At 47.6% G+C, this 25,924-nt stretch overlaps 1 protein-coding gene across 1 annotated transcript; it reads left to right on the top strand.

Moving 5' to 3' along the window:
* Positions 1-7,995: 7,995 nt before the first annotated feature.
* On the top strand, positions 7,996-25,524 carry DIPK2B (divergent protein kinase domain 2B). The gene is made up of 5 exons (XM_066571668.1): positions 7,996-8,234; positions 12,912-13,176; positions 21,194-21,367; positions 23,459-23,747; positions 24,904-25,524. The coding sequence occupies exons 1-5, from the start codon at positions 7,996-7,998 to the stop codon at positions 25,242-25,244; spliced, it is 1,308 nt and encodes a 435-aa protein (XP_066427765.1). The 3' UTR covers positions 25,245-25,524.
* The last annotated feature ends 400 nt before the right edge of the window (positions 25,525-25,924 follow it).

Genomic DNA, 25,924 nt, shown 5'->3' with positions numbered 1-25,924 from the left:
TGCAGGTGTTTGCATGGCAGCATGTGTGTGCACTTCATTTCCTGACTCGAATCTTCAAAGTAAACTCCAATTTGCTTTGAGGATGCTAAAGAAAAAGAAGTGTGTGATGTGAGGGAGGGTGACGTGCATGATTGTCCCCCAGGGAGGTTAAAGGCAGAAGAAATAAAGTGGCAACGGAGGGAAGCAGTTTGATGAAAAGAAAAGGCACTTCTTGCCTACAGCTTTCTACATTTCCTAGAGTTTTCCAGACTATTTCTCCTCTGAAGACATGTATGGTCTTCTTTATGGCTGAAAACCCATTGGAACTCAGGTTTGGGCATTCCTTTTTCTTTTTTCTTTATTTTTTTCCCCCTCCTGATCTGGCAGTGTGCTAGAGCACCTAGAGCACATGACACAAGCCTTCAGAGGTGCTGGGTAACACATGAAATTTAATGTGGAGCCAGAGCATTTCAGGCTGTGTTACAGAGTTTGGGCAGGCTGGGGTTGACCATGGAGCATGAGATATGCAGGTTTTCTTTGAGTTCATGGCTGAACCTCATCTGAGATAACTCATGTTTAAGGGATTGATTTACTTACCCTGCTTCGTTTGCAGGGATTTTGGTGCCTATCCTAAAAAATCTGGAGCCACATGCAAAGCCCAATGTAATAAAGCATTGAATTATCTACCTGAATACTCCAAAAGCCAAAAAAAAATAATTTATGGCCATGCTCTGCTGTTTCACACTGCTGGACCAATGCTTGCATGTAGAAAAACTTTTACAGATAGTGAATATGCTTAGACCTGGGGGGCTTTTGAGGAGCCTCCTGCAATTGATTGTTATTTCTTCTAAAATGCAAGGAGGAGGCTGGTGGGAGAAAATGGCTAAAGAGAATGGAGGTGGCCTAGGTCACACATCTAGTTACCAAAATATTAAAACACCGTATTTATAGACAGAAGAGAACAGAAGCCAAGGTTTTAAGAGAGATGAAAAAAAAAATACAAAGAAAATCAATACTTTTCAAGTCTTGATTCATTTTTTCTTCCAATTAATGCACTTGCCAGTTTTAAAGAACCTCTTCATATTTGCACTGGACACAGCAGAACCTGGTCTGTACCAGCTCTGATCCCTGAACAGGAATCAATGCCTGGATATCAAAAATTGTTTATGAATATGGAAAATTGTCACCTGCAAATGTCAGCTGCATTCTTACAAGAACATTCAAGACTATAGGGCACATATTCCCTTTGGTATGTGGGAAAAACAAAGGTCACTGCCTAAAGTGCACTTGTACTGTTAAAATTCATACTGAAATTCCCCAGTCCTAGCGCTGGGTTTGGTCAAAACCACTCCCAAGGTTACTCAAAGCATGCTCCACTTCCCCCAAAATACTTCTTCTTCCACCCAGACAGCTGGAATGATACAGCTGATTAAAAGAGAGATTCCAGTCTGATGGACAGAAAACAAATTGGGCCAAATAAACAATGGGTATCTAGAAAGAAAGTTGTGGTTTTATAAATTTATGGTTTAGCAGTCTGCCACTGGATCTGTGGCAAATATCTGTCATGTTTTATTCCTTCAGGGCATATTTTTTTGAAGATTTTTTTCATGTACCAAGTAACTAATTCAGAAGGAATCTTTTCATACCCATATTTTAAAAGTGCTTCACTTTGGTTTTGGAAAGATGGCTGGGTTTTTTAACGGCTCTGGTTCATTGGCCAACCATTTCCAAAATGGCCTTGCCATTTTTATTTTGGAAGATCATGTGTCGTCCTGCTTCTGCCTCACAGAGGAAGATGACCAAAAATCTGAATGACACCAGAAAGTCTGAATTATTTTTAACCCTTTTAACTGCTTGGACACTGAACAAATAGCACATATCCAAGAAAAATATTGTGGGTATGTCCTTCCCCTCTGAAAAAGTGTATGACGTGAAAATATTTCTGGTTTTCTATAGGAAGAGATTTTTAAAAATGTATTTATTTATTTAGCCTAGGAAGTTGTTAGGAAAATTAATCCACAAATACCAGAGGTTTATGTCCAAAAAGGAGACAGAGGAGTCCTTTTACTTTATTGGAATAAAGGGAGAGGCCATGGGGCATTCCCCGAGGGTCTCTCAAATTTTTGGAGGACGCAGCCTCCTTTTTATCCCAATTTCCCAGCTGCATTTCCCTTCTCTCTTTCCCCATTGGCTGAGGTACTTGAGAGGTACAGACTGCCCAGAATGCCTGACACCAGAGATTTCCCTCTAATGTATAACCCTCCCTTTTAATTTTTAATTCTTATGGAGTTTAGGGGTTTTTCTTCCCCATTGTTTCTTTCATCTTTCAATGTCTAATTTCATTTATCAGCAAAGCTAAAGTTTATTTGTAAAGGCAAATATCTTTTTCCATCCATCAATCAGTGGAATCCTTCCCATTGTTTCTTTTATCTCCCAGTGCTGGTTTTATCTTCCAGCAGACCCACAGCTTGTTTGTAAAGACAAATCTGCCATTCCTCTCAAAGTGATGCTTTGTTTCTTTGTTGCAGCATCACCAAAAACAATCAGGAGGCAGGTGCTGGTGTTGCAGCTGCAGCCACGTGGACTTGGACTGGTCCTAAGGAGCTGCTTGGTGGTACCAGTGGTCAAGGAGCCCATGCAAGTCACCCCCAAGGCCAGCTGCTCCTTGAGGAGGAGCTTTGCTCCCTTCCCAAGCAGCTCATCCTGGCCTCTTTTCCTCCGGCTTTGTGCAGGGAGTGACCAGCACACCCTGTCCTGCTGTGCAGCCAATTTTCTTTTCACTGTCATTTTCCCTTAGGCTCGAGATTCCTGCATCTCATTTTCAGTCTGTGGATAGTGATGCACCAAAATCCAGGATTCTCTTCCACAGTTTTTGCTGCTTGGCATGGTCTCCCATAAATGCTGCAAACACCAGAGCAGCTGATAGCATCCAGTGGCCTTCTGTACTGACATTTCAGCCTCTCACAAACTAGAACTGGTCTTATGTGCTGGAGTGCTGCAGTGCCTGAGGCTTTTCTTCTCACTGGCTTTTTCTTCCAGCCTACCAGAATGTAAAGACTTCCCAAAGAACAATAGGTTTCCCCTTCTGCAGTAGAAGAACTGAGTGAAGGAGAATCAAAAAATACTGCAGATACAGAACAATATCTATTTTTATATGTAATTAATATATAATTAATTATATATTAAATATATCTATATATATATATCGATTATTGTTGCTTCAGATTAATTGCATCCAAGATTATCACATAATAGGAATTATTCCCTGGTGAGGAAATAAAAAAAAGGTCAAATTTGCATCACTCTTTTAGCATTCGAAATGTAGAAAAATGTAGAAAAATTCATACATTCAAAATGTAGAAAAATGCATTCATTCATACATTCAAAATGTAGAAAAATCCATACACACACAACATCAAATGTTCTCAAAGAGAACTGAAGTGCAAACATTCTCTGCCAGCTCAGCTGTGGAGTTTCACACCATCCACACCTCAGTGGCCCCTTTTTCAGTCTGTATTTGTAGTCTGGGCAGTGGCGTTTGTTTGCTTGAGTTTTTCCTCCTCCTCTTCCTTTCTCTTTCATCTTTCAGCAAAAGAAAAAGGGAAAGAAACAGGGTTGAGGAGAACAAGACTCTGTAACAGAAGCTGTCCATTAAAAATCCAACTGGAACAAAAAATTTCTGTTGCAGATCACTTCAAAACAGATGTTTCTTTCATAATCATGCAATTGGGAGGAAAACAGAGAAGAAGGAAGTGATCGCATCCTCCCAAGTGCTGGGAGTTTTGTAGCATTCAGAATCACATTTTTCGTTTTGAAAGAATTGAAAATGTGTCAAGATGCTCTAGCTATTAGTCCACACATCCAGCCTGAACTGGGATTGAAGTGATAAGCAGTTTGATACCCAGTCTGTACTGATTATTTGGCAATAGTTTAATGATTATCTTGGCTATGATTAATGAAAAATGTTATTAATAATAATCATGGTTGCACCACACCCTGAGCTGCTTTCCACCCTGTCCTGCAAAGCCGCTCTGTGTGACAGCCAAGGTCTTATCCGGGCCCTGCAGGCAGCATGACCCAGGCAGGGATTACTGAGGGCCTCAGGAAGAGCAGGAGCCTCTCCTCTTCCAGCAAAACTTTGATTTTTCCTGTCTGTTGTTTCCTTTCTGTGTGTGGCAGCGGGATGCAGCCCTCCTGCAACCCACGCAGCAATCCATCCTTGCTGAGCAGGCTCTTTTGAAAAATAACCTGGGCTGAAGAGGAAGATGAGATGATGTGACACCCAAAATCTGATGGTTTAGGTTGGCCAAGCAGCAAAATCCCCATGACAGGTGCAGGTCAATAACAGCAAAGACCCTGGTGGCAATGTCAGCTGAGGAGCAGCAGCACTGCACCTTCTTCTCCTCTTGTTTTGAAACACTTATTGGTGATTATCCCAACCTATTTAATTAATTTTAACTAATTTAAAAGGTCTCCTGCTCTGCAAAGTCATTTCCAGTGTCCCACTGGAATTAACAGTGCACCCATGAGATGGGAAGAGGGAGGCTGCAAGGCTCTGCTGACATGAAACCCACCCCTGGGGGCAGCTGGCATTGACCAGGGAATGTGGGCAATAGACTGGGGTGGAAAGAGGCAGTGAGGAACAGCTGGATTGCATTAATGGATTGGATGGAAACCAGGAGGTGGGTTAAGTAAAAGGTATATTTCATCCCATGAATACTTGGGAAGAATCAGCTTGTGTTCTCCTGATCTCCTCCAGAACCAGCAGCAAGGGAGGGCAGGCCCTCTCCCACCTCGATGGGCAGCTGGAGATCACAGCCATACCCACCCAAACCTGCAGGGACTGGGTGCTTTTGGGACCAGGAGCTCCAGTGCCCACATGGTTGTGATCAGAAGTGGGGCTGCACTTCCAGGTGTGTTCCCACATCCCTCATGGCATGTGGAGAAAGGAGGGATCAGAGGCTAGATAAAAAAACTTTTACCTCTGTTGGTAGAAACCACTCCAAAAGCTTTTCTGCAACTGTTCTGACCTCGATAGGGCAGTACATTCATACTGATCCTTTTTAGAAATTGTTAGAAATTACAACTTTTAGAACACTAACGAGGCTTTTCTGTTAGGGCCATGTTCTCACATGGTTAATGGCGTTGCATAGGAGTCTCTCTTGTACAAGTTTTGTGAAGGTCCCATGGGGTTGTTAGGGCCAGTCCTTGGTTCCAGCATACACCATGGTGATCCATGCCCTGAAAATCCCACATCCTGGCACAAGGAGAAGATCTACAAGGCTCCTGCAGACCTGGCTGCTCTCCACCTGACCACAACAGCTCTGTACTGTGTCACCAGAGGGAAAGGAAAACAAATACAAAGGAAAGCAAATACAGGTTTGACATTACCTGCTGAATGACCTCAGTAAAAGAGAGGGCACTTTCAGGAGTGCAGCCCCTCTCACAACACTCACCCAGCTGTGGTTTCTCACCTGCCTCTCTGGCTAGTTCAGATATACATCTATTCATTTTTAAGCTTTGGTTTTTTCAGTGCTGTGAGCATGAATGAGTGTTTCCTACACACATCATCTGTGCTCAGGGACTGCCCAGCCTGAGCAGAAATGTTTGAGATCCTGGGGGTAAATGCAAATGCCAGCAGCAAGCTTGAGGTGGTCATGATGGACCTGTTCCCATTCTTTGAATAAAAAGTTGCTTTTATAACACTTCAAGGTAATGCAGGTGTGATACACTGTACAAAAGCACACTTACACATGCTGTTCCTAGGGAGCCATAAACATTGCTTTACATGTGCCTGAACTACATAAAAGTGCAAGAACAGCAAGGACACTGAGGCATCATTAATAGCACAGAAAGCCCACTGCCCATGCATTGGATTTTGTGCCAGACCCTGGGGTTTGCATTGAGAAAGGCTGAATTATCACCCCCAGAGGCTGAAGCCCTCCCCTTTCCCTGGGGCAGCAGAGGCTGGGGCACCAGGAGATGGAAGCCTAGGTGTGCCTGCTCTTAAAATCACAGCAGAGGGTAGAAGACAGAAGGAAGGCAACTGAATTAGTAAAGAAACTGAAGGATACGTGGTTTATGCATTATGTAATGAAGATAAAGACAGATTGCTGGTGTGTAATTTTGGTACCATCCAGGGAAGAGCTGGGCAGGGAGCAATGTGGGCATGGCCAAATTTGCAGAGCTACTGGCAGGAAACTGTGGGCAGGGCTGGTTCCTGCAGAGGGGAGAGGAACAATGTACCAGCAATAGAAAAGACCAGGGATAAACTTCTGGAAGTGGGACACAGCTAATATTTGTTTAGCTCTGTTTCTGTCTCTTTCCACCAACACGTTTCAAAGAGCTTTACATTGGAGTGTCAGGCCAAAAGCAGTGATGGCTCAATGCAGAGTTGTGCTGAGTGCACTTGCTACTGCCCAGCCCCTCTGGCTTTGCAGCTTCTGCAGGGTTCATGATATCCTCCTTTCTTCTCAGCAGGGCTCCTCATCCTCCTCTGTCAGTGCTGTACCCTCGAGACAAACCCCAAACCTCACCATCTCCATTTTGTGCACCAGGAGGTGAGGCAACCCCCCACAAGGGCATGGAGCCAAGGAGAGACCCTGGATCTCCCAAATGCCACAACTAAGGAGTTTCTGTGCTTTAAATAGCTGCCTTGCACTGCTAGGATCACCCAGCAGCCCCTTCAGAGAGTGAGGGGTAATCACAGAGCCCAAGGCACATCCCTGTGGCTCTCACATCCCTTAGTCCCATCAGGTTAAATGCCAGAGGAGATAATAAAGGATGGCTACAGTGCACCTCTTCTTCCATTAAAAATGTGCTGGGAAATGGCTTGGCCACTCAGTGTGAGTAGTCCAGCTGGAGGGATGAGAAGTCTCCAAAGCCTCAGTCTGCTCCTCCCTGCTCCCATGGTGAGATATGGCCCAGGAGAGTCTCCTGTGTCACTGAAAACACAACAGCTGGGGATGGAGAGCACCCAGGCCCAGTGCCACCACAGCAACATGTGCTGCCTGCAGCCAGAGTGCCACTTGCTCCTTCAAGGTGGGCTTCCCTGGCCCTGAGCATCCTGCCAGATCTCCTGGCATAGTCCCCAGCACCCAGGCCAGGATGGGTAGCCACCACTTTCCATAACTTCCAAGTCTTTGTCCTAACAAGAACACCTTTTGGTGTGATCACAGTAATCTCTAAGTCTATTTGAAACTTCTGACATTCTACTGAGTTCGCCCCCATCCCTTTCTCTAGCTTCTTTCCAGTGCCAGGACCATCAAGAAAAGACATTCCAAAGCACACGTGTCTTGCCGAAAACCTCATTTTCGAAGAGGGCATAGAGGTCAGGCTGCTCTAACAGCTGGGAGTTTTCGGAAAGCTGCAGGCTATCCTGCTTTCTTTTTTTTTAGCAACCACTGCTGAACAATGCTGTTTTCAAGAAACAGAACAATGATGATTCCACCTGACAGCCTTTCAAGAGAAGGGCCAAGGAAGCATCCAAGAAGTCATGTCATGCACCACCACAAATCTCCTGGAATAAAGCAACACCAAAGGTCTGGCTTCTGGTAAAATGTGCATTTCTGCCATGCTACTACTCCTCCCAAACCAGTTTTTTTACTAAGTGTCCCACATGTGCCCTTTTCTCCAGCGACAGGATATCCTTCATTTGTCTGCACCAAGAGCAGATGAGCACTCCTTGGTGTTGTTTCCCAAGTCTGCTGATGGGAGGGTCAGCAGGGGCCAAAGCAGCTGCAACAAGGAGAGGAAAGACAACCATGGCAACCCAAGTTATCTGCATCCTCCATGTATTTCCTTCTCCCCACCCTACAGCATATCTTTCCCACCCAAACCTCAAGCCAATAGAGCCAGTGACCAGCTGGCAGGATGGGGGCTGCAGCAGTGTCTCCTGCACCCAGAGTGTCTGGCTGTGTTTCGGGGCTCACCACTGCAGGCTGAAGTCACCAAAAAGAGACTGAAATCCTAGAGAGGGACAACTTGCAAAAAGCAGAGAGCTCTCCACTACTGTAGATGGGGCGCTGGATATGCTGCCTTTGCTCCAGAGTTGCAGATCCATTGATGCTGCTCCTGGTTTTGGCTCTGGGCTGTAACCCTTCCACAGCAGCAGCAGCAGCAGCAGCAGCAGCTTCTCCGTCTGTGCCCCACGTCAAACCCAGCTACAGTTTTGGCCGGACTTTCCTGGGACTTGATAAATGCAACGCCTGCATTGGGACATCCATATGCAAGAAGTTCTTTAAAGAGGAGATAAGGTCAGAAACTCAGCAGAGTAATTTTTAAAGCGTTCTGTATAGTAATTTCAAAGTTGCCTGTTAGAATTTCCAAGTATTTTCATGAGCAACAATGCAAAGAGCAACTTAGCACCCAGTTGCCATTTCAGCACTTAGTGTTTTAATTAATGCCTGTAAGCTCATGCTATGTCTCTTTTCTTTTAAAGCAATGCAAACATGATCAGACTTCAGCCCTAAACTATAACTTGAAAGCAGGAGTAAAAGGCACAAATTTCTGTCTAGAGAGGGGCTCTGAAAAAAACTCAAGGCAGTGATGGGGGGAGGGAAGAGGGAAGGAAGAAATCAGCCTGTTTAGATTTACTGGAAGAATTTTATTATGAGCAAACTGACTAAAGGCAAAAAGGGGGTTTAGCTTTGTATGCTCCCAACAGAGTATGTTAACTACAAACATACAAACATGCTGTATAATTCTGTACCAGGTGCAACAACGTGAATGTGCAGAATTTCATGTTTTGACTAAGATCAAAAGGGATCTAAGCCTGCCTGAGGCATGAGGACTTCTGCACATGAGGTTACCCACACGCTTGAAAATAGCACACAGCTAAATTACTGGTACATTTTGGGGAGATTTGTGTGAGAACTTGAAGGCAGAAATTGCATCTGCCTCGCTGTTGATGAGACACACACTGTCCAAGTGGTCATTGGACCAATCCAATCATTTTTAGGTTCAAAAGCAGAGCATATCTGATGACAGCAGGGAAAATGTTGCCACTTGAATTTGAGGAAAAAGTCAAAGGCAGTGCTCGGCAGAGGAAGGGTTTATTGGGTCTGATATGATTTATAGAGCCATATGCACTTTCTTTTATAGATATAAAAGCCTGGGGGAGAAGAAATTATTATAGTAAAATTGTATTTTTAATGCTATAATGTAAGTAGTATAGTATTAGACAAATCACCATTTTTATCTTAAACTATCCTATAAAATGCAGCATAGTAAAACCATAATGGTTTGTCTGGGATGGACTTGTAATACCAGACATCCATCCTTGCACTGCTGCTGGAAAAAGGCAGCTTGTGGCTTTGCTGAGCCAGAGCACTCCTTGCTGCTGCACATTGGGGGTCCCAGTCCTTGTCACTTTGCCCTTTTGCTTTCCACATCCACAGTGCCAGAGTGAGCAGTGAGTGAGGTGCACAGGGCTGAGCGCTGGGCTTCTCCCAGCCCAGCCTGGATTCCTGTCCCAAAATGCAGCGTGGATTTACAATCAGCCCAGCAAGCTCAGCTGGCTGACAGGCTGGTGTGGGTCTGCAGGGGCCAGGGGTGCATCCAGGGTAGGGTCTGCTCTGCATTTTAATTCTCTGCAGCAGGATGGCATCACAGCTGGCTCCTGCCCCAGCCTGCTGCATCCCCACTCACCTGTGCAGGGTTTTTAGGGAATTGCTGCCAGGTACAAAGCAGCTCCCTTTTGGTTACTCCCACTTGGCCACTGGGGAGGCTGGGGCCATGCAGGCTCCCTCAGCCCTGCCAAAAATAGCAGAAGTGCCTCTGGCTGTGGGGTTCCAGCTGCACAGTGGGCTGTGGCAGAGAGGGGCTACGTGAGCCACGGCAGGAGGGCCCCGTGCTGGCTTTCCTCCCGGGGACAGCGGGAACGGGGAGCACAGGGTCCCACTGGGCTCCAGGAGTGCAGAGCCACAAACATGTGGGAGCACAATTCTTCTGCCTCAGGGGACACAGAGGGGCTCCCTAAGCCAGACACTTCTTTTTCTCTCCCACCAGCCTGCAGCTGGCTTCCCACACATAAGTGATAACGTGAAGTTCTGCTGTGAGCGCTTCGGGAAGGGGAACTTAAAAATGTTCTCCTGAGCACTCACTCAGCTTCAGGCTTTCCTTTGCATGGGTAAAACTTTTTCTCCCACTTGATTTATTGAAAAACTGGGATTATTTTTTGGCAAGTGGGAGCTGAAACTAGGGGAATTTCAGTGGTGCTTAGACTCTTTGATCCACCCTCGTACCTTTTCACGTGTTCGCAAAGGTGGATGGCGCTTGGGCTTCTCTGTGCTAATTCACATTGGAACATGCTTCATTAATTCTCCATCATTTCTGGGAGCTCTGACATGCATTCACAGTGAGAAGATGTGAGTTTTGTTCCCAGAACGGCTGGTGACTCATCTCGTGCTCTAATGTTCTATACTTCCCTTATCTTTGCCCAACTTTATCCATCTGTAAATGAGGACACCAAGCCTCTCTACCAACTGTACTGAGAGCAGAGTGCAGTGGAAGTTTTTGTAAAATATTAGATTTTCAAAATACCACAGAACTGAGCCGACCAAAACTATTCAAAGACTTGTGCCAATGCTGGTCCTGAGCTTTGTCCAAGAATAATGGGAAAGAAGACTGAAGAAGCTGAAATGCTTCAATTAGAAGGGGGTTTATAGCTTACTTCTTTATTTTTTTGTTTTAAGGCTTAGCTTACTTCTTTTTTAAATAAAATCAGAAATTCCAAATGCAAGCAAAATTATTTTGGCTGAAACAAAATACTTCATTTCATTCAGAAAAAAAAACAAAGGAAAACTAGTTTGGATTTCTTCGGCATTTAGTTCTGGGTTCATCTAAAATCTGTAATCTATGACTCACTTATTTGCATAGATTTTACTGAAGGTCTTAGAGGATTTGCTGGCCCTTAGCTAAAAAGCTCTGTACAAGAGGGAGTGGTTACAGCACAACTTGATGATGAATCTTGAAAGTATCCAGCAAATGTGCCAGGCCAGTGCTGTGCTGCCCAGAAATTATGCCAAATACAGACTTGCTGCAGCCCATGGCGGGTTCCCAGGCCAGGGTGGTTCTCCCCCCAGAGATCTGCAGAGGGAATCACTCCATCCACCCTCAAATTAATGCTCAGCCTTGGATTTCACACATCCATGTGCTGCTTGCACACTGGAGGTGGCACTTTTCTGCTGATATGAGTTCCCCTGAACACACAAGCTTGAGTCAAGTCACAAGGCATATTTTTTGCTTAACTAGAAAGAAAGAAAGAAAGAAAGAAAGAAAGAAAGAAAGAAAGAAAGAAAGAAAGAAAAAGCCAGCCCAGAGACATCTCTTCCCAGTACATGCCTGGCACACTGTGCCCACTTTGCAGATTAGGCACTGGGAGGGGTCCTGATGCACAACAATCACAGTGAGGCACAGCAATTATTCTCTTTTCTTTAATCCTAGCTCAAAATCCTAGACCAAAACCAAAAAACCTAACCAAAACACTAACAAACCCACCAAAAAGAAACCACAAACCCAAACTAAGTGTTTGTTATCATGTCAGGTGCTCTAATTGTAGGGAATCTTTAGTTTCATATCAGGCAAGATGCCTAAAAACTGAAATGCAGGAATCTGCCAAGCTGTTCACACAAGGTTCCCCCACTTCTAGTCATCCTCCATGGTAAATTTTTGGAAGGAGGCACATGGCAGGGGAAGCACCAGGGTTTCACCCATCCTGGGCACCTGTGCCTGCCCCAGAGCTCAGCTGCACAGGGTCTGTGGTGGGGAAAGGGAGTGGGGTGCTGCCTTCAGGAGGGATCATCTGACCAGTTTCTGATTGCAGATGGTGGCTCGTGTCACTGAGTCAGTTATTTGCCTGAAATCATAGAAAATTAATCCTCTGTGCCAATTTCCCAAATGGAACTTGAAAGGAGCGACCAGCTTCAGCTTTCAGATTTGTTCATGTCTTGTAAGCTGTCTGAAACTCCAGCTAGGCTAATCCTGCAGGGAACCTTTTGCCTCTCCTGTTTCACTTCTGAGCTACTGGCTTTAACTTAGGGTGAGATTAAATTAGGACGTGCTTTCCTACGCACTTGGACAAGGAGCTCAGGACAGGAGGGTTCAGAAGCAGCAACGGCAGGATGTTGGCCAAACCAAAGGTCAGAGTTGGGCCATTTTCCAAGAGCAGGTTACAGACACCCTCCCAGAGCAAGTACCGCGCTCCTCGGCTCTGGCATGTGTGACGCGCGTGTGGGCAGGGCTGAGGGGGCTGCTGAAACAAAAAAAAATTACTCAATTACCCAGCCCATATGCTCCCCTCCTGTGCCTGTGGAGGGGGAGCAAATTAGTGCAAGATCTCCATGGCTACAGAGGTGCTGCACACCCAGGACACACACACCCTGTCCCCCCATCACACCCAGTATCCCCATCACACCCCAAACTCTGCTGATATCAAGGAGGTCAAAAGCCACCACCTCAAAACAAGAGGTCATTTTGATATTCCCAAGTACATTTCTTGTTAGGTTTTAATATCAGGACGGACCTTTAAAGTGTCAAGTAGTCCTGTTTTGGGATCCTTCCTCTAGAAATAGGAAAATTTAAAAACACCAGGAATTCTTCATGAACCAAAATCCTGCAGCCCGCTCCCTTTCCTCCCACCCTCTACCCAAAAGATCCCATTTAGATGTTTTACCCTTCACTCCATGGCATCATTCCTGACAAGGGATGGTACTAGTGGGAAGCAAAGAAGGACTTTTTTACCCTAGCACATTTCCTTAGCTGATGGTTTCACCCTGCTGCCCCTGGGGCCACCCAGTTGGGGTGATTCAGCCTTTGCCAGGCACGGCAGGAATCCCTAGGGGCCGGCCTGGAGGAGCAGCTCAGCAGGGCGGGCGCTGTGTCCGTGCGGTTTTTAACCCGCTCTCCGTGGGGCTCTCCCTTTGGTTTGGCAGGTTTGACACCTGGCTTTCTTCTCATTTAAAGCTGCCCCCCAGCTCCCTGCTCAGCTACTCGGGCAACTACACGGACGATGCCAAGAGCTGGCGGCTGGTGGACATCACCCGCCTGACCTCCAAGTACCAGCACGACCGGGCGGACAAGCGCATCTGCACCTCCCTGCTCAGGACCAGGAGCTGCAGCCTGGAGCGCGCCCTGCGCCGCACACAGCGCTTCCAGAAGTGGCTGCGGGCCAAGCGCCTCACGCCCGACCTGGTGCAGGTCTGTCTGGGGGTTCTGGTGCCCAATCACAGCTGGGGGAGCACTGGGGAGAGCAGGTCCCATGGGGTTTAGGGGTGTGAAAATGGTCTTGTGGGGATGTGGTTGTAACTCGCTGGTTGGAGGGTGAGATTGGGTGGTGGTGGGTGCTCAGCCCGGTCAGTGGCAATGGGGCAGCCTTGTGTGTCCCCAGCCAAGTCCATGTGACAAAGGGGAGAGGCAAAATGAAGTGCATCTGCATCTCCCTGCTCAGGACCAGGAGCTGCAGCCTGGAGCACGCCCTGCGCCGCACACAGCGCTTCCAGAAGTGGCTGCAGGCCAAGCGCCTCACGCCCGACCTGGTGCAGGTCTGTCTGGGGGTTCTGGTGCCCCATCACAGCTGGGGGAGCACAGGGAGAGCAGATCCCGTGGGGTTTAGGGTCTTGTGGGATGTGGTTGTAGCTCACTGGTTGGAGGGTGAGATTGGGTGGTGGTGGGTGCTCAGCCCAGTCGGTGGCAATGGGGCAGCCTTGTGTGTCCCCAGCCAAGTCCATGTGACAAAGGCGAGAGGCAAAATGGTGCCTTGAGGGCAGGAAGAGCACCACAGTTGAAGGCCAAGCCCTGCCAGCCATAGGTAATGCCGTGGCACAGCCTGTACAGGGCTGGGATGGGCCTGGCCCCAGCACCAGCTCCTGGCTCCTTGTGCAGGTTGAAGTTGAAGTCCTGTGCAAAGCCATAGCACCAGGTTGTAAGAGCCAAAATGAGAGATGTGGGACTCCAGGCACTCTCCAAAATGCAGTTTATTGTATCCAAGACATTACAGCAGTCCAGGGTGGTGGGTGACATAGCCTGTGCCTACAGCTGTCAGCTCCAGCTGCAGGCAGGCCTGGAGACCCTTAGTTTATGTTACAAATGCATTATTTTTTTCTTTGCTGAGCATCTTAATACAGTAGAACCAATCTATACCTTAACTTTTATCTATAGCCTATCATAACTACTATAATTACCATAGTCATGTTACTGTTCTCCAATCACAAAAAGTTGGTACATTACAGTTTAAGCTAGAAGTTGTTTTTCAGTTTTCTTGCAGTGGAAAATTCTGAGACCTTTTTTCTATTTGCAACATTGGCAGGCTTGTTTGCCTGTGCTCTCTTTCTGCTTGGTAAAAACATCTTCTTGTTTGGGGTGGGTTTATCCTTTGCTCTAAGCCATAAAAACCCCTTCTACCTAACACACCCTTTGCCTCCTTGGTTATCCAGTCAGACTGGCCCAGCAATTCTTTTCTTCTATATCAAAACCTGCTTCCATTTCTAATCTTCTTAAGATTCTACATTCAAAAATCTTTCTGCCAAGCACACATATCTGTGAGACTTTCTTGTCAAACTTTCATCCTTCCCAACACCAGGTGGCTTCAGGCACGGGGGTAACAGCAGGCTGTGCACACAAATGTGGCAACAGCTCCCGTGGGGAGATTGCTGCCTTTTTTTTTTTTTTTCTAGTTTTCCATCATGTCTCAGCATTGTGGGGTTTTGGGGTTTTTTTCATCATAAAGTTGTACCCACAAGGGCAGCCAGTGCCTTGAAAGCGATTTTGCTTTGGGCCAGGGGCCAAGCCAGTGTGGGTCTCTCTTGCTTGGGGCTGGCAGGACGAGGGGCATGGGCAGTCAGAGCCAAAGCCTCGATTACTCCTCCTCCTGCCATCCATAGCAAATGACCTCAGGCACAAGGAAGCACACTGCCCTTTCTCCCACAGTCCTGGGGTGTCACAGGTGAAGCCAGGACAGGAGCACAGTGAGTGTGGGTCACACCACCAGGTAAATGGCCAGCTACAGCACAGGGCATCCCCCTCACCCCACCCAAACAACAGCAAAACATCACAATAACCCCTGGAAAGGGCAGGGGCCAGTGTGGGGGTTGGATATACACTGAGCAAGACCCTGAGAGACAAAGGATTATTCCAGTACTTCCCATTCCAAGAGAGAAGTGACTGTGAAAAACTGACTTCATTTATATTTGTATAAAGGCAGCTGCTTCTGCATCCACTCACTTTTGGTGAGTGCTAAAGCTATGCTGCTTTAGTTCTTCCTCCACTGGAAGGAAGAACTAAACTAACTCTTTCTCCTCTTCCCTGTGGAGCAGCACACCTTAGGAGAGAGGGAGGGAAGGATGCACTGGGGTTATGCCTGGACTGCCCCAAAAAGGACTCACCCAAATCACTGACAGCCCAGCTCAGCAGGTCACCCTGAAGTCAGTACCCTCCATGCTTGACAGGGAAAAGATTTTTGGAGCAAAGCTACACTGTATTTTGCTCAGTAACCTCGGGAGAGACACTAGAGAGAGGGGATGGGTATCACCTCCACTCAGAGCATCCCTCACCTGAGCTTGCGGGCAGGGACACCTCCTTAGGCTGGCAGGCAGTCCAGGCACCTGCTGGCCACCCCTGTTGCCCCAGGGTCATGTACACCCCAGTATGACCCCCCCTCCCAGGGGCCTGCAGGAGGGCAGGCTGGGCTGCCAGGTCCTCCAGCCTCGCTGGAGTGTCCCAGGTGTTTGTGCCAAACTGTGCTGTCCCCCTGCTCCCCAGCAGTGCTGAGGGAAAGGGGAGGAATCGAGAGCTTAAAACTTCAATTTGCTGAGCTGGGTGAAAAAGTAACTGGAGAAATGTGGCTCTGTGGTATCTCAGACCTGCTGCGAAGCTAAATCATCAGCTGAGCCCAAATCCCTCTCCTTAAAAGGCTCTTCATGTGGTACAGTTCTGCCTACCCTGTCCTCCCAGAGTCAGAAATGCCAGCTGAGCTGGCAGGGCTGCACACAGGGGCACACACACAAATATGGATGCACATGTGCACACACAGCACCACCAGAGACCCTGCTGGGGCACCCTGCCCTTGCACCTATCCAGTTTCTCCCAGGAATTTCCCTGTGCAGGGGAATTCTCAGCAGCAGTGGGGAGCTGAGCTGATGCCAGCTCCAGGGCACCTCTGAAGGGAGCTCAGGGCCAGCCTGGGGGGACGTGCCCAGTGACAAACTCCCTGGGACATTCATCAACCCCTGCAGCTTTGTAGTTGGAAAGGGCATGGGAGGCTGCAGGGAGGCCCAGACCTTTGCACATCAGCCCCAGGATTGCTCTGGTCGTCTTTTCACAGTCCTTTGGTTCTGTAAATCAATCAGAGGAACAAAAATTGGACTTTAAATCCCTTCTAACAGCATATAGATTTGAATACACAGAGAAACATAGTGATCCAGAGACCCTGGGACTTCCTCATCACCAAATTTCTGCAGCAATCACTTTTTAAGATCAGGCATGTGCTCTGCAAAATGGCTTCTGGTCTCACACTGATCTTAATTAAAAATCAGCCAGTGGCAACAACATTTCAGTCATACTGAGTGTGTGAGTCTGTGTGTGAGAGCCCATCCCAGCCCTGCTGTGTGGGGCACCACAGGTTCCAGTCTGACCTCCCCAGCCCATTCAGCCCCACAGGGATGGGGATGCCCTGGGATGGCCAGGGAGGTTGTTGGTAACCCAGCAGGAGCCACTGGAGAGGGGTTTTTGGGGCTCCCATGTCTCTGCAAATACTTACCTAAAGAACTGCTCTTCTGGCTCTGTTCTCCCACTCTGCCTCTTTTCAGAGGTGTTAACAGAGCAGCTCTCCCAAGGCCTGACAGGGTGCCCAGCCTGTTTCACAGAGCTGCAGTCACACAGCAGTGCCTGTTCTCCCTCCCCTGCAGTTTATCCTGTGCAGCAGCACTGGGGGAAGCTCATGGGCCCAGGTAATTCTGTCTGATAGACAGAGCACCATGACAAACCACAACGTGCTCGAATCAGAATGACAGACCATGAAGTGATGTTTTTCCACTTTACACTGCCTGCCCTGCCTGACCCAGCCAGCAGCTGAGCCGCCTGCCACAGCGATTATTGCACCAGCCACAAGGAAAATCTTTACTGGATGCAGCAAAGTCTTCAGTCTTAAAATCCAGCCTGCCTCAGAGATGAGCAGGATTTGGCTGGGGCTCAGCCTGCTCAGCAGCCCCAGACACCAGGGGTTTCATCAGGAGCTCATCACCTCAAACCACTCTGGGTGCTTTCCTGCTGGAGGGGCTACAAAGCAGTTTGGTTTCAGCACAGGTCACCAACAGGGAAAATTTGCAGCCCTGCTTACAAAGCACAGCCTGGAAAATGCTGAAGGCAGGTAGAGGAAAGCAGTACCAAGGTGAAAATCCAGCATTTGCAGATGGATTCTCTAGGATGGACTGCTTGAGACTTCTGACCAACAACTGCTGACCAACAACTACAGACCAAAAACTACTGACCAGCAACTGCTGACCAACAATTACTGACCAACAACTGCTGACCAACAACTACTGACCAAAAACTACTGACCAACAACTGCTGACCAACAACTACTGACCAAAAACTACTGACCAGCAACTGCTGACCAACAACTATTGACCAGCAGCTGCTGACCAGCACCTCATCCTGCCCACAGCAGATGCACCAGCACCCTGGTTATGAGTCCAGTCCACGCCTCTTCTTGCTGCACAGGGGCAGCAGCTCACTCACATGTCCGGCTGCCCATCCTAGGGAAGGATGGGCACTCTGGGGCTCCCAGAGCCACCTCCTAGACCTGCCCCCTCTTTGACCCAGTACCTCATCATCAGGGACTTCCATAAACCTGCTGGCAGTGGGGATGAGTTTCTCAGGGCATTCCTACCTTCTTTCTTTTGGGAGTTAAAGAAACCCTTGGATTCGCATTGCCAGGAGCTGTAGGTGCTTTGACACCTACATCCAAGTGTTTCCTCCTGGAACCCATCCTAAACCTGGTAGTTTGGTGAAGCTGGACCTAGGTAGTGGCTCATGGGCAGGAGATAGCTGTGACCCTGGTCTGGGTCATCCCTCTTTGGGCTGTCTGAAAAGAAAACAGAGCAAGAAATCTTCCTCAAGTTGTCTTTACATTCAAGTGAATTCTGGGCATGTCTGTGCTACATATGCATAAACTCGTGGAGTTTAAAATGCATCCTGTACTGTGTAATAGGGTTTAAGAACTCACAGCTGAGTGGAGCTAGGCTTTGCAGGAGCTACTCACTATCACATACAGAAATGTGGGTGCTTAATCAAAGTAAATAAGAAGCTTGCCACATCAATCACAAACAATACATCAGGCTGTCTGTCAGGTCTTATTCTCTGGGGTGATAAGTCACTGCAAAGGACTTAAGACATTCTCAGATAAATCTGTATCTCCAGCGTTTCAAGTGTGTGTTCCTCACATTTTTCTTCCGTTGACAGTTTTGTCTGACAGTTTTACAACTCCAGCTCCTTCTCTGCTGTAGAGATGTTTCCATCAGCCTGCAGGAAGGTGGGACCCCTCTCCACTGAAACAATCAAGCAGGTGCTGAGCTTTATGCTGTTGACTGTCTCTGCTGAAACCAAAAGGCCTCATAGCCCAGTTTTTGTGGGTCAGAGCTTCATTAAACTGTAGGAAGGTGTCATCACCCAGCCCCGCTCCTCTGCTTCCACTCCTCCCTGGATGTGCCTGGAACAGTTCCTCAGGAAACCATGAGCCCCACGGGCAGCATGTGCCCACATTTATGTTAAGAGGATGAGCTCTGACCTCAGAAAAACCCTAATTACACCATCCATGCCTTCTCTGCTGCTGTGATTTATGTTCCCACTGTGTTCTCTTCAGGGCCTCAGCTTTTGCATTGCAGACTCCTGGAAGCAGCAAGGCTTTCTAACTTCGGCTGCAAATATTTGCATACACACGGAGCTGCAAGAGACTTTCTCCACCATTTAACTCTTACTTTACATGTCTCTGTTCTGCTCATTTTTTATCACATCTCCTCCAAAGGGAAAGTGACAGAGTCAGCCACAATGTTCCTGCAAGTGCTGCAAGACAGAAATCCATACCCATCCCTCCCCCTGCACCTCTTCTATGGTTTTACACAATTAATTGAGAAAAAATTTTCCTCATAAAGCTACACCAGAGAAGTGTATGAAGACTTGCAACAGGAACTGAGTAGGATTATTTTTGGCAAATGTTTTTTTCTTTTTGGGAAGAAAGGTTTTTTGGTTTTCATGAAACAATGCTTCAGCTGTGGTTGAGTTTCTCAGGTGGTTTTGACCAGCTATTGGCATTTTGGACTTGTTTATGCAACTGATGGCCAAGGAAGGAGTGGCTGGAATCTCACCGAGGCCAACAGGGATGCAGAGGAAGAGACATGGGACATCTAATTCTCCCCTTTCCTCCTCCAGCTGGGAAAGTGTCCTGCTCATCCTTGCCATGTTCCTTTATTTCTTTGTCACGGCTGGGTGGTTCAGGGTTTTGTGCCAAACGAACAGCTCGCACAGGAGGGGCTGGGAAGGACCTACCCCAGGGCTGCCACGTGAGCTGGGGAGATGCTGCGTCACATCTTTGCTCCCAGCATGGAGGATGGCAGGAAGCAGCCTGAGCTACACCTCCCTTTCCTCTGAAGCACATCTCCCAGCCATCAGATTATAAACAAAACTCCAAAGAGCAAATTTGGCTACTGGGATCATTTTTAATAAAGAGGCTTAAAACACCTGATTCCCTTCCCCAGCAGAGGCATGTCAGGGCAGTGCTTCTGTGGCATTGTGGGCAACCCTCCATATATAAACTCTCCTTGGCTATTAAGGAAGACTAACTGAAAAATAAAAAAGGCCATTTTTGACTATGAAGGTATAATTTTCTATGCTGTTTATCCCAGCCATAGATTGCTCATGCAATTTTACAAGCCAAACCTCCAAATCTGAAGGGTGAAATACAGTGCTAATTGACTCCATTAGCCCAACGGTTCTCTATTTGTTGCTGGTATTTACAAAAAATAAACACAGGCTATTTGGTTTTGATAGTTAATGCATGAGTTTATCAGAGAGAGAACATATCCTGTGCTTATACTCACACATAATGTTTATTTACATTTTTAAAGCATGTTTACTGACCTTAGCAAATAGTATTTCCAAGAAAGCTTCTCTCAGGTTAAGCAAATAACAAAGTGATCTGAAGATTATTTAACGAGGGAAGTGACTCACTGTTGTAACAACTGGAGGGCCTCCACCAGGACTGCCAGGGCTGGAAACCCAGGCAGAGGGAAGAGTCCCATGGTGTGGAGTGATGTGGTGCTGTGCAGCTGGAGGAATATGAGGTTACAGTGCCCAGGAATGGGGACCATTCTTGAAACCTGAGTTGGCAAATGGCATTTTTGGATGGCAAAGGTCCTCTCCTAGGAAGGGTGAGATGCCCTGTGTGCCCACATCCTTTGGAACTGTGCCAAAGCAAGCAGGGGCACAGTGGGCAGAGCACAGAGGTGTGTGTACACCCCAGCATGACCCAAGCACATTGCTCTTGGGGGTCTCTGTGGTCAGGATGCCCTGAGATCTGTTAGAGAGTCTCTTTTGCCAGCCTGGCAATTGAAGAAGGGGTCAGGATTCTTCTGTTCTGGTTTTTAAGGTTGTTTATGTTCTGTTATTTATAACATTCTTTTCCTGACCTGCTGAGGTCTGTTCAGCAGGTCAGTCTGTGGCACACTGCCCACCTTCAGGGCGGTGTTGTCTTTTTATACTAAAATCTACATGTACTTTATTTACAATAACTTCCCAATACTGATCACCTATGTTAGACAGTCTGTCTCTACTCTAAACCAATCCAAAATTGCCACCATCACCCAGAAGATGGAGGCTAGGAAGAAGGAGAAAGAAGGACAAGGCATGCCCAAATTCCTCCATCTCGGCCTCTGAACCCCCATTCTAAAACCGCCAAAATTCTACATTTTCACCCTGTGATAAATTCACTAACATTGGCTTGTAACTCCTCCCACAAAGTTTTGTTTTTTACACAAAGGTAATTGTTTTTTTCCATTGGTTAAAATCAAAGGCACAGCTGTTTTTGACTCCGTGCCAAGGTCTCTGAGCCCCCTGTCAGTGTCTCGAGCCCTCCAGGGCAGTCAGAGGAATTTCCTGGGCTCTGACACATGGCAATGTCTCGGGCTGGAATCAGACATCCCTGCTGTGTTTTCCCCTCTCCCAGGGCCTGTCCAGCCCCTTGCTGCGCTGCCCATCCCAGCGGCTCCTGGACAGGATCGTGCGGCGCTACGCCGAGGTGCCGGACGCCGGCAGCATCTACATGGATCACCTCACAGACAGGGACAAGCTGCGCCTGCTCTACACCCTGGCAGTGAACTCACACCCCATCCTCTTACAGGTACGTGCCAGCCTGCCCCAGCTTGAAACACCACCCCACAGCCCCTCACAAGCCAGCCCTTGCGTGAGATGTGTGCCAGGCTCAGCGGCAGAGGAGTCCCAGCCCTGGCTCTTGTCAGCTCCCTGGCCTTCAAAAAGTGTTTTTCTTCTATGAGGTTGGGAGGCTGAAGCCAGGCAGGCTCACGAGGTGCTCCCTGTATCATTCTGTGAGGCTGGAGAGAGGGAACCCCAGGTGTTATTGCCCTGGAGCGCTGTGAAATCCAGGGTTTTACACATCCCCAACACTTCAAAGTGTTAGGTTTGCATTGCTAATGCATTACATAAAATCACAGCCTGTTTCAGGAAGAGAAAGAGCATGATTCCCCATGCTCCACGTGCCAGTGCTGTGTTTTCCACACACTCCTCCCCTGGACCCCTTTGGACCTGCCTGGCATGCAGCTCCTCTCTTTTCTTATGTGTCCAAGGGAGAATCCTCACCTTTCCCCATCCCACCTTTAGGCCTCACTGCTGGTTCTTGCAACCCTTCGTGATTCCATGAAAAAAAGATGGCAGTGGCAGCATCATCCATCTCTGGCCCAAGGCCGTTCCACACTCAGCAGCTCACAGGGCTCTGTGTGGTCCCAGGGAGGGGAAATGGTCCTGGGAGGCTCCTGGGGTCATTCAGCCACCCCAGTTATGGGTCCCTGAGACATGAAGCTGTGGTCCTTAGCAGCCTGAAGACACAGGAACACAACTTGAAGAGATGAGAAAAATATGCCAAAGAGAAAAAGCTAGATTTTTACACAGTTGCCCAGAATGTCTTCACAGCAGAAGGGAGAAGTAACCTTAAACATGAAACTGGATGAGTTCATAATGGCTTGGCAGGGTCTGAGGTGCTGAGGTCTGAGGTGCTGGGGACACAGATGAGCTTTAATGCAAATGACAGAAAGCTTTGTGCTGGCATAGCTCAGCAGTCACACAGTTTGGCACGAGCTGCAGGGATGCAGGGAGCCCAGCCCAGGTGTCTCCACTGGAGCAAACACCCACCACTTCTGCCCCTGAGACTGAAAAGTCTCTTACAAATGAGCCTGGCAGTTCTCACCAATTAGCAGAAACTGCTTTAGCCTTACCTCAACTCCAAGCTGTGACTTCATCTGTTCAGTGCTCATGAGGGACCTATCAAAGACACCTAAATTTAGCTGTTCTGTGGCTAAAATTTTCATGAATCTGAAAACTATTATTATCTTGGACTTTCCACTTAGTCTCTCTTACAGAATAAGTCTCGAAATACCAGATTCTTCCTCTGTTACAAAAAAGAACCATAAGAAAAAGAAAAAAGCATCCTAACTCCTCCAGGATGGGGTAGTAAGTACCCTTCCCAGCTGGATGAGCAAGGAAGGATTGCAGGGTGATTTAAGAACCAAACCACAACCTCTCAGAATCTCTTGTCAGAGTGACTCTGAGATACATACAAGCTTCTTTTTCCCAGCCCAGCAGTTGAAGAAGGAGTCAGGACTTTTCTGTTCTCATTCTCGAGGTTGTTTATTAATTTTTATCTATAACATTCTTTCTCCAACCTGCTGAGGTCTGTCTGGCAGGTCGGGTTGAGGCACACTGACTGCCTCAGTTATTTTTTTATACTGAAAACTATGTGTACATTATTTACCATAACTTCCCAATACCTATCATCTATGTTAGACAGTGACCTTCTACTCTAAACCAGTCTAAAAGTGCCAACATCACCCAGAAGATGGAGGCTAGGAAGAAGAAGGAAAAAGGACAAGGCATGCCCAAATTCTTCCATCTTGGGACCTCGAGTCCCCATTCTAAAAATGACAAAAATCTATTTTTCACCCTGTGATAAATTCACTATCATTCTACTTAAACTTTCTTGACTTGTAATTCTTCATATAAAGGTTGGTAATTGTTTTTTCCAAGGGCTCAATCAAAGGCACAGGGATCTTGGGGCACGAGCCCTCCAGGGCAGTCAGAGGAATTTCCTGGGTTCTGACAACAACCCCGTTGCTTGGAGCCAGAAAGGGGCACTCTGAGAGGGAGGTGGCTCCATGAACAGAGGGCAGGGGTGATGCCCCCATTGCTGTTCTTCCCACAGATCTTCCCTGACGTGGAGGGCTGGCCCTTCCCGCGGTACCTGGGCTCCTGCGGGCGCCTGCTGGTCAGCGCCAGCACCCGGCCCCTGCGCGACTTCTTCGGCGCGGCGCCCGAGGTGGCCGCGGACCTGGCGCTGCAGCTCCTGGCCGTGCTGCGCTCCATGGCCACCAACGACCTCAACTACTTCTTCTACTTCACCCACGTGGACGCTGGCACCTTCGGCGTGTTCAGCAACGGGCATCTGTTCATCCGCGATGCCAGCACGCTGGGCGTCATCGACAAGGAGGAAGGTACTCAGCGGGGTCCACAGCCACGCATCTGTCATGGGAGGGCTCGGGAGGCAGGGCAGACAAATCTTTCCCCTTCTGCCCTTGGCTCTACTGCTGCCTTTTTGATTTATTTTGGGTTGGTTTTGTTTGGTTTTTATTTAATTAACCAAACACCCCTTGCTAAATTAAATTATGAGAAGTTCACGGATACGCTCACTGTCAGCAGCTCCCGCCATCCTGGCTCTGAGTCGGGAAGGCGACGGGTGTTGTGTTTGTGCAGTCGGTGATTTGGTGGCCACTCTGTAGCTGGCAGCAGCTTTCAGTGTGCATGGTGTGCCCAATGCTCCCATTTGAAGCCTTCCTTTTCAAACTTTTGCCACGCAAACGTCAATATTTGCCAGCAGAAATTTTGTAATTTCGTTTGTTCCAAGTACTGGGTCAAATTAAACTCTTTTTACATGCATCTATCAAATTGACTAATAATGGTTATTATTATTTATAACAATAATAACAGAATCTCCCTTTTTGTCACTTTTACATAAAACCAAGGGTTAGTATTCAGTTTTTACAGGTTACATTGGTCTACTCCTGCAAGTAGAGCTAGTCAAAGACTATTCATCCAATAATTTAACAGTTTCATTTTGAATATTCAGATTTTCAAAAGGTTTTTCCTCAGCTCACACATTCAGCTGAGTATTCAGAACATTCAGAAGCAGCTGTCAGAAAATTTTCCACTGGATTTCCTTTTCTTATCCCACCAGCTATGACTGTTAACTTGACTTCAGCTAGATGAGCTGTTGTTTCAATGTAATGATTTTGGTTAACATGGAAAAAATTACAGGTCTAGCTATTTGTGGTATTTTTTTGTAGGAGCTCCACATTTTAGATTTGTACTCCAATTCTCATTTTTTTCTGCATCAGCTTGACTCGACAGACTCATCTCCAGTTCCTCTGACAGGCAGTTCTGAACAGCTCTGTCATTCAGAAAAAATATACATATTTCAAAAGCAAGAAAATTGGCACACACACAGCTTCAGCACCGAGTAATTTGCAGTGAAAGGTGGCCACATCCTTTAGACAGTAACAAACCCCATGTTAACACAGAGGCACAGCTATCTCTGACTGCCCAGCAGCTCACTGTTATGCTTCTAACAAGCGGTTTAATTGTCCCCAACAGGGAGCCAGCTGATCGATGGCCAACAGGAGTACAAAGACATCTTCAGCTGCCTGACTGTGGACTGCCAGTCTGCGTTTGTGTCCTGTGACTCCATCAGGGACCAGCACAGCCTCGTCATGGTGTGCCAAGACCTTCTTCCCAAGCTGCTGTCGGGGAAGTTCCTGCCCCCCGTGCAGGAGAGCATCGACGCCTTCCTGCGGCGCTGCGCCCACGGCCTTGGCAACGGCGGCGGTGCCAGCGAGGCCATGGCGGAGCTGGCAGGGATCCTGAAACCTCTGCGCTCCTGCGACTCCCGCTTCGCCTACCGCTACCCTGACTGCAGATACAGTGACAAATATTGACACTGGGGCTGGGCCTGGCAGGGACTGGGGCAGTGTCAGCCTCCTCCCAGAGCGGGAAGAGAGAAGGAACCAGGGCGGCTGGAAAGAGCTGCCCCAAATCCAGGGTGTTCTCGGTGTTAGAGGGAGCAGAGTGCACATGGGATTTGTTATTCATCTGCCAGAGATGCATTTGTTACATGGGATATAGATGTGGTGTATGGTTTAGACATGGTTTATGGATTATTAATGTTGTCATGACTGACAAGGAGCCACAGGATTAATAAATCTCATTCACATGTTTTGGCCTTGCAAGAGTTTCCCATGCCATTTGTTGAAAAGCAAGGCAGGATGCACACAAGCAGCTAGACAGAGGATCTTTATTGCCATGAAACTCTTTCTGAGGGAGATGATATATAAAAATATGGGGGGGCTGGATGAATGGATGGACGGATAGATGGATGGATGGATAGATGGATGGATGGATGGATGGATGGATGGATGGATGGATGGATGGATGGATGGATGGATGGATGGTGGATGGATGGTAGATGGATGGTGGATGGATGGATAGATGGATGGATGGATGGATGGATGGATGGATGGATGGATGGATGGATGGATGGATGGATGGATGGATGGATGGATGGTGGATGGATGGTAGATGGATGGTGGATGGATGGATGGATGGATGGATGGATGGA

This window comes from Molothrus aeneus, chromosome 2 (genome assembly GCF_037042795.1).
Source record: "Molothrus aeneus isolate 106 chromosome 2, BPBGC_Maene_1.0, whole genome shotgun sequence".
NCBI classification, from domain to species: domain Eukaryota; kingdom Metazoa; phylum Chordata; class Aves; order Passeriformes; family Icteridae; genus Molothrus; species Molothrus aeneus.
Note: the sequence above shows the minus strand (reverse complement) of the source record. Positions and strands in the feature narration are given on the sequence as shown.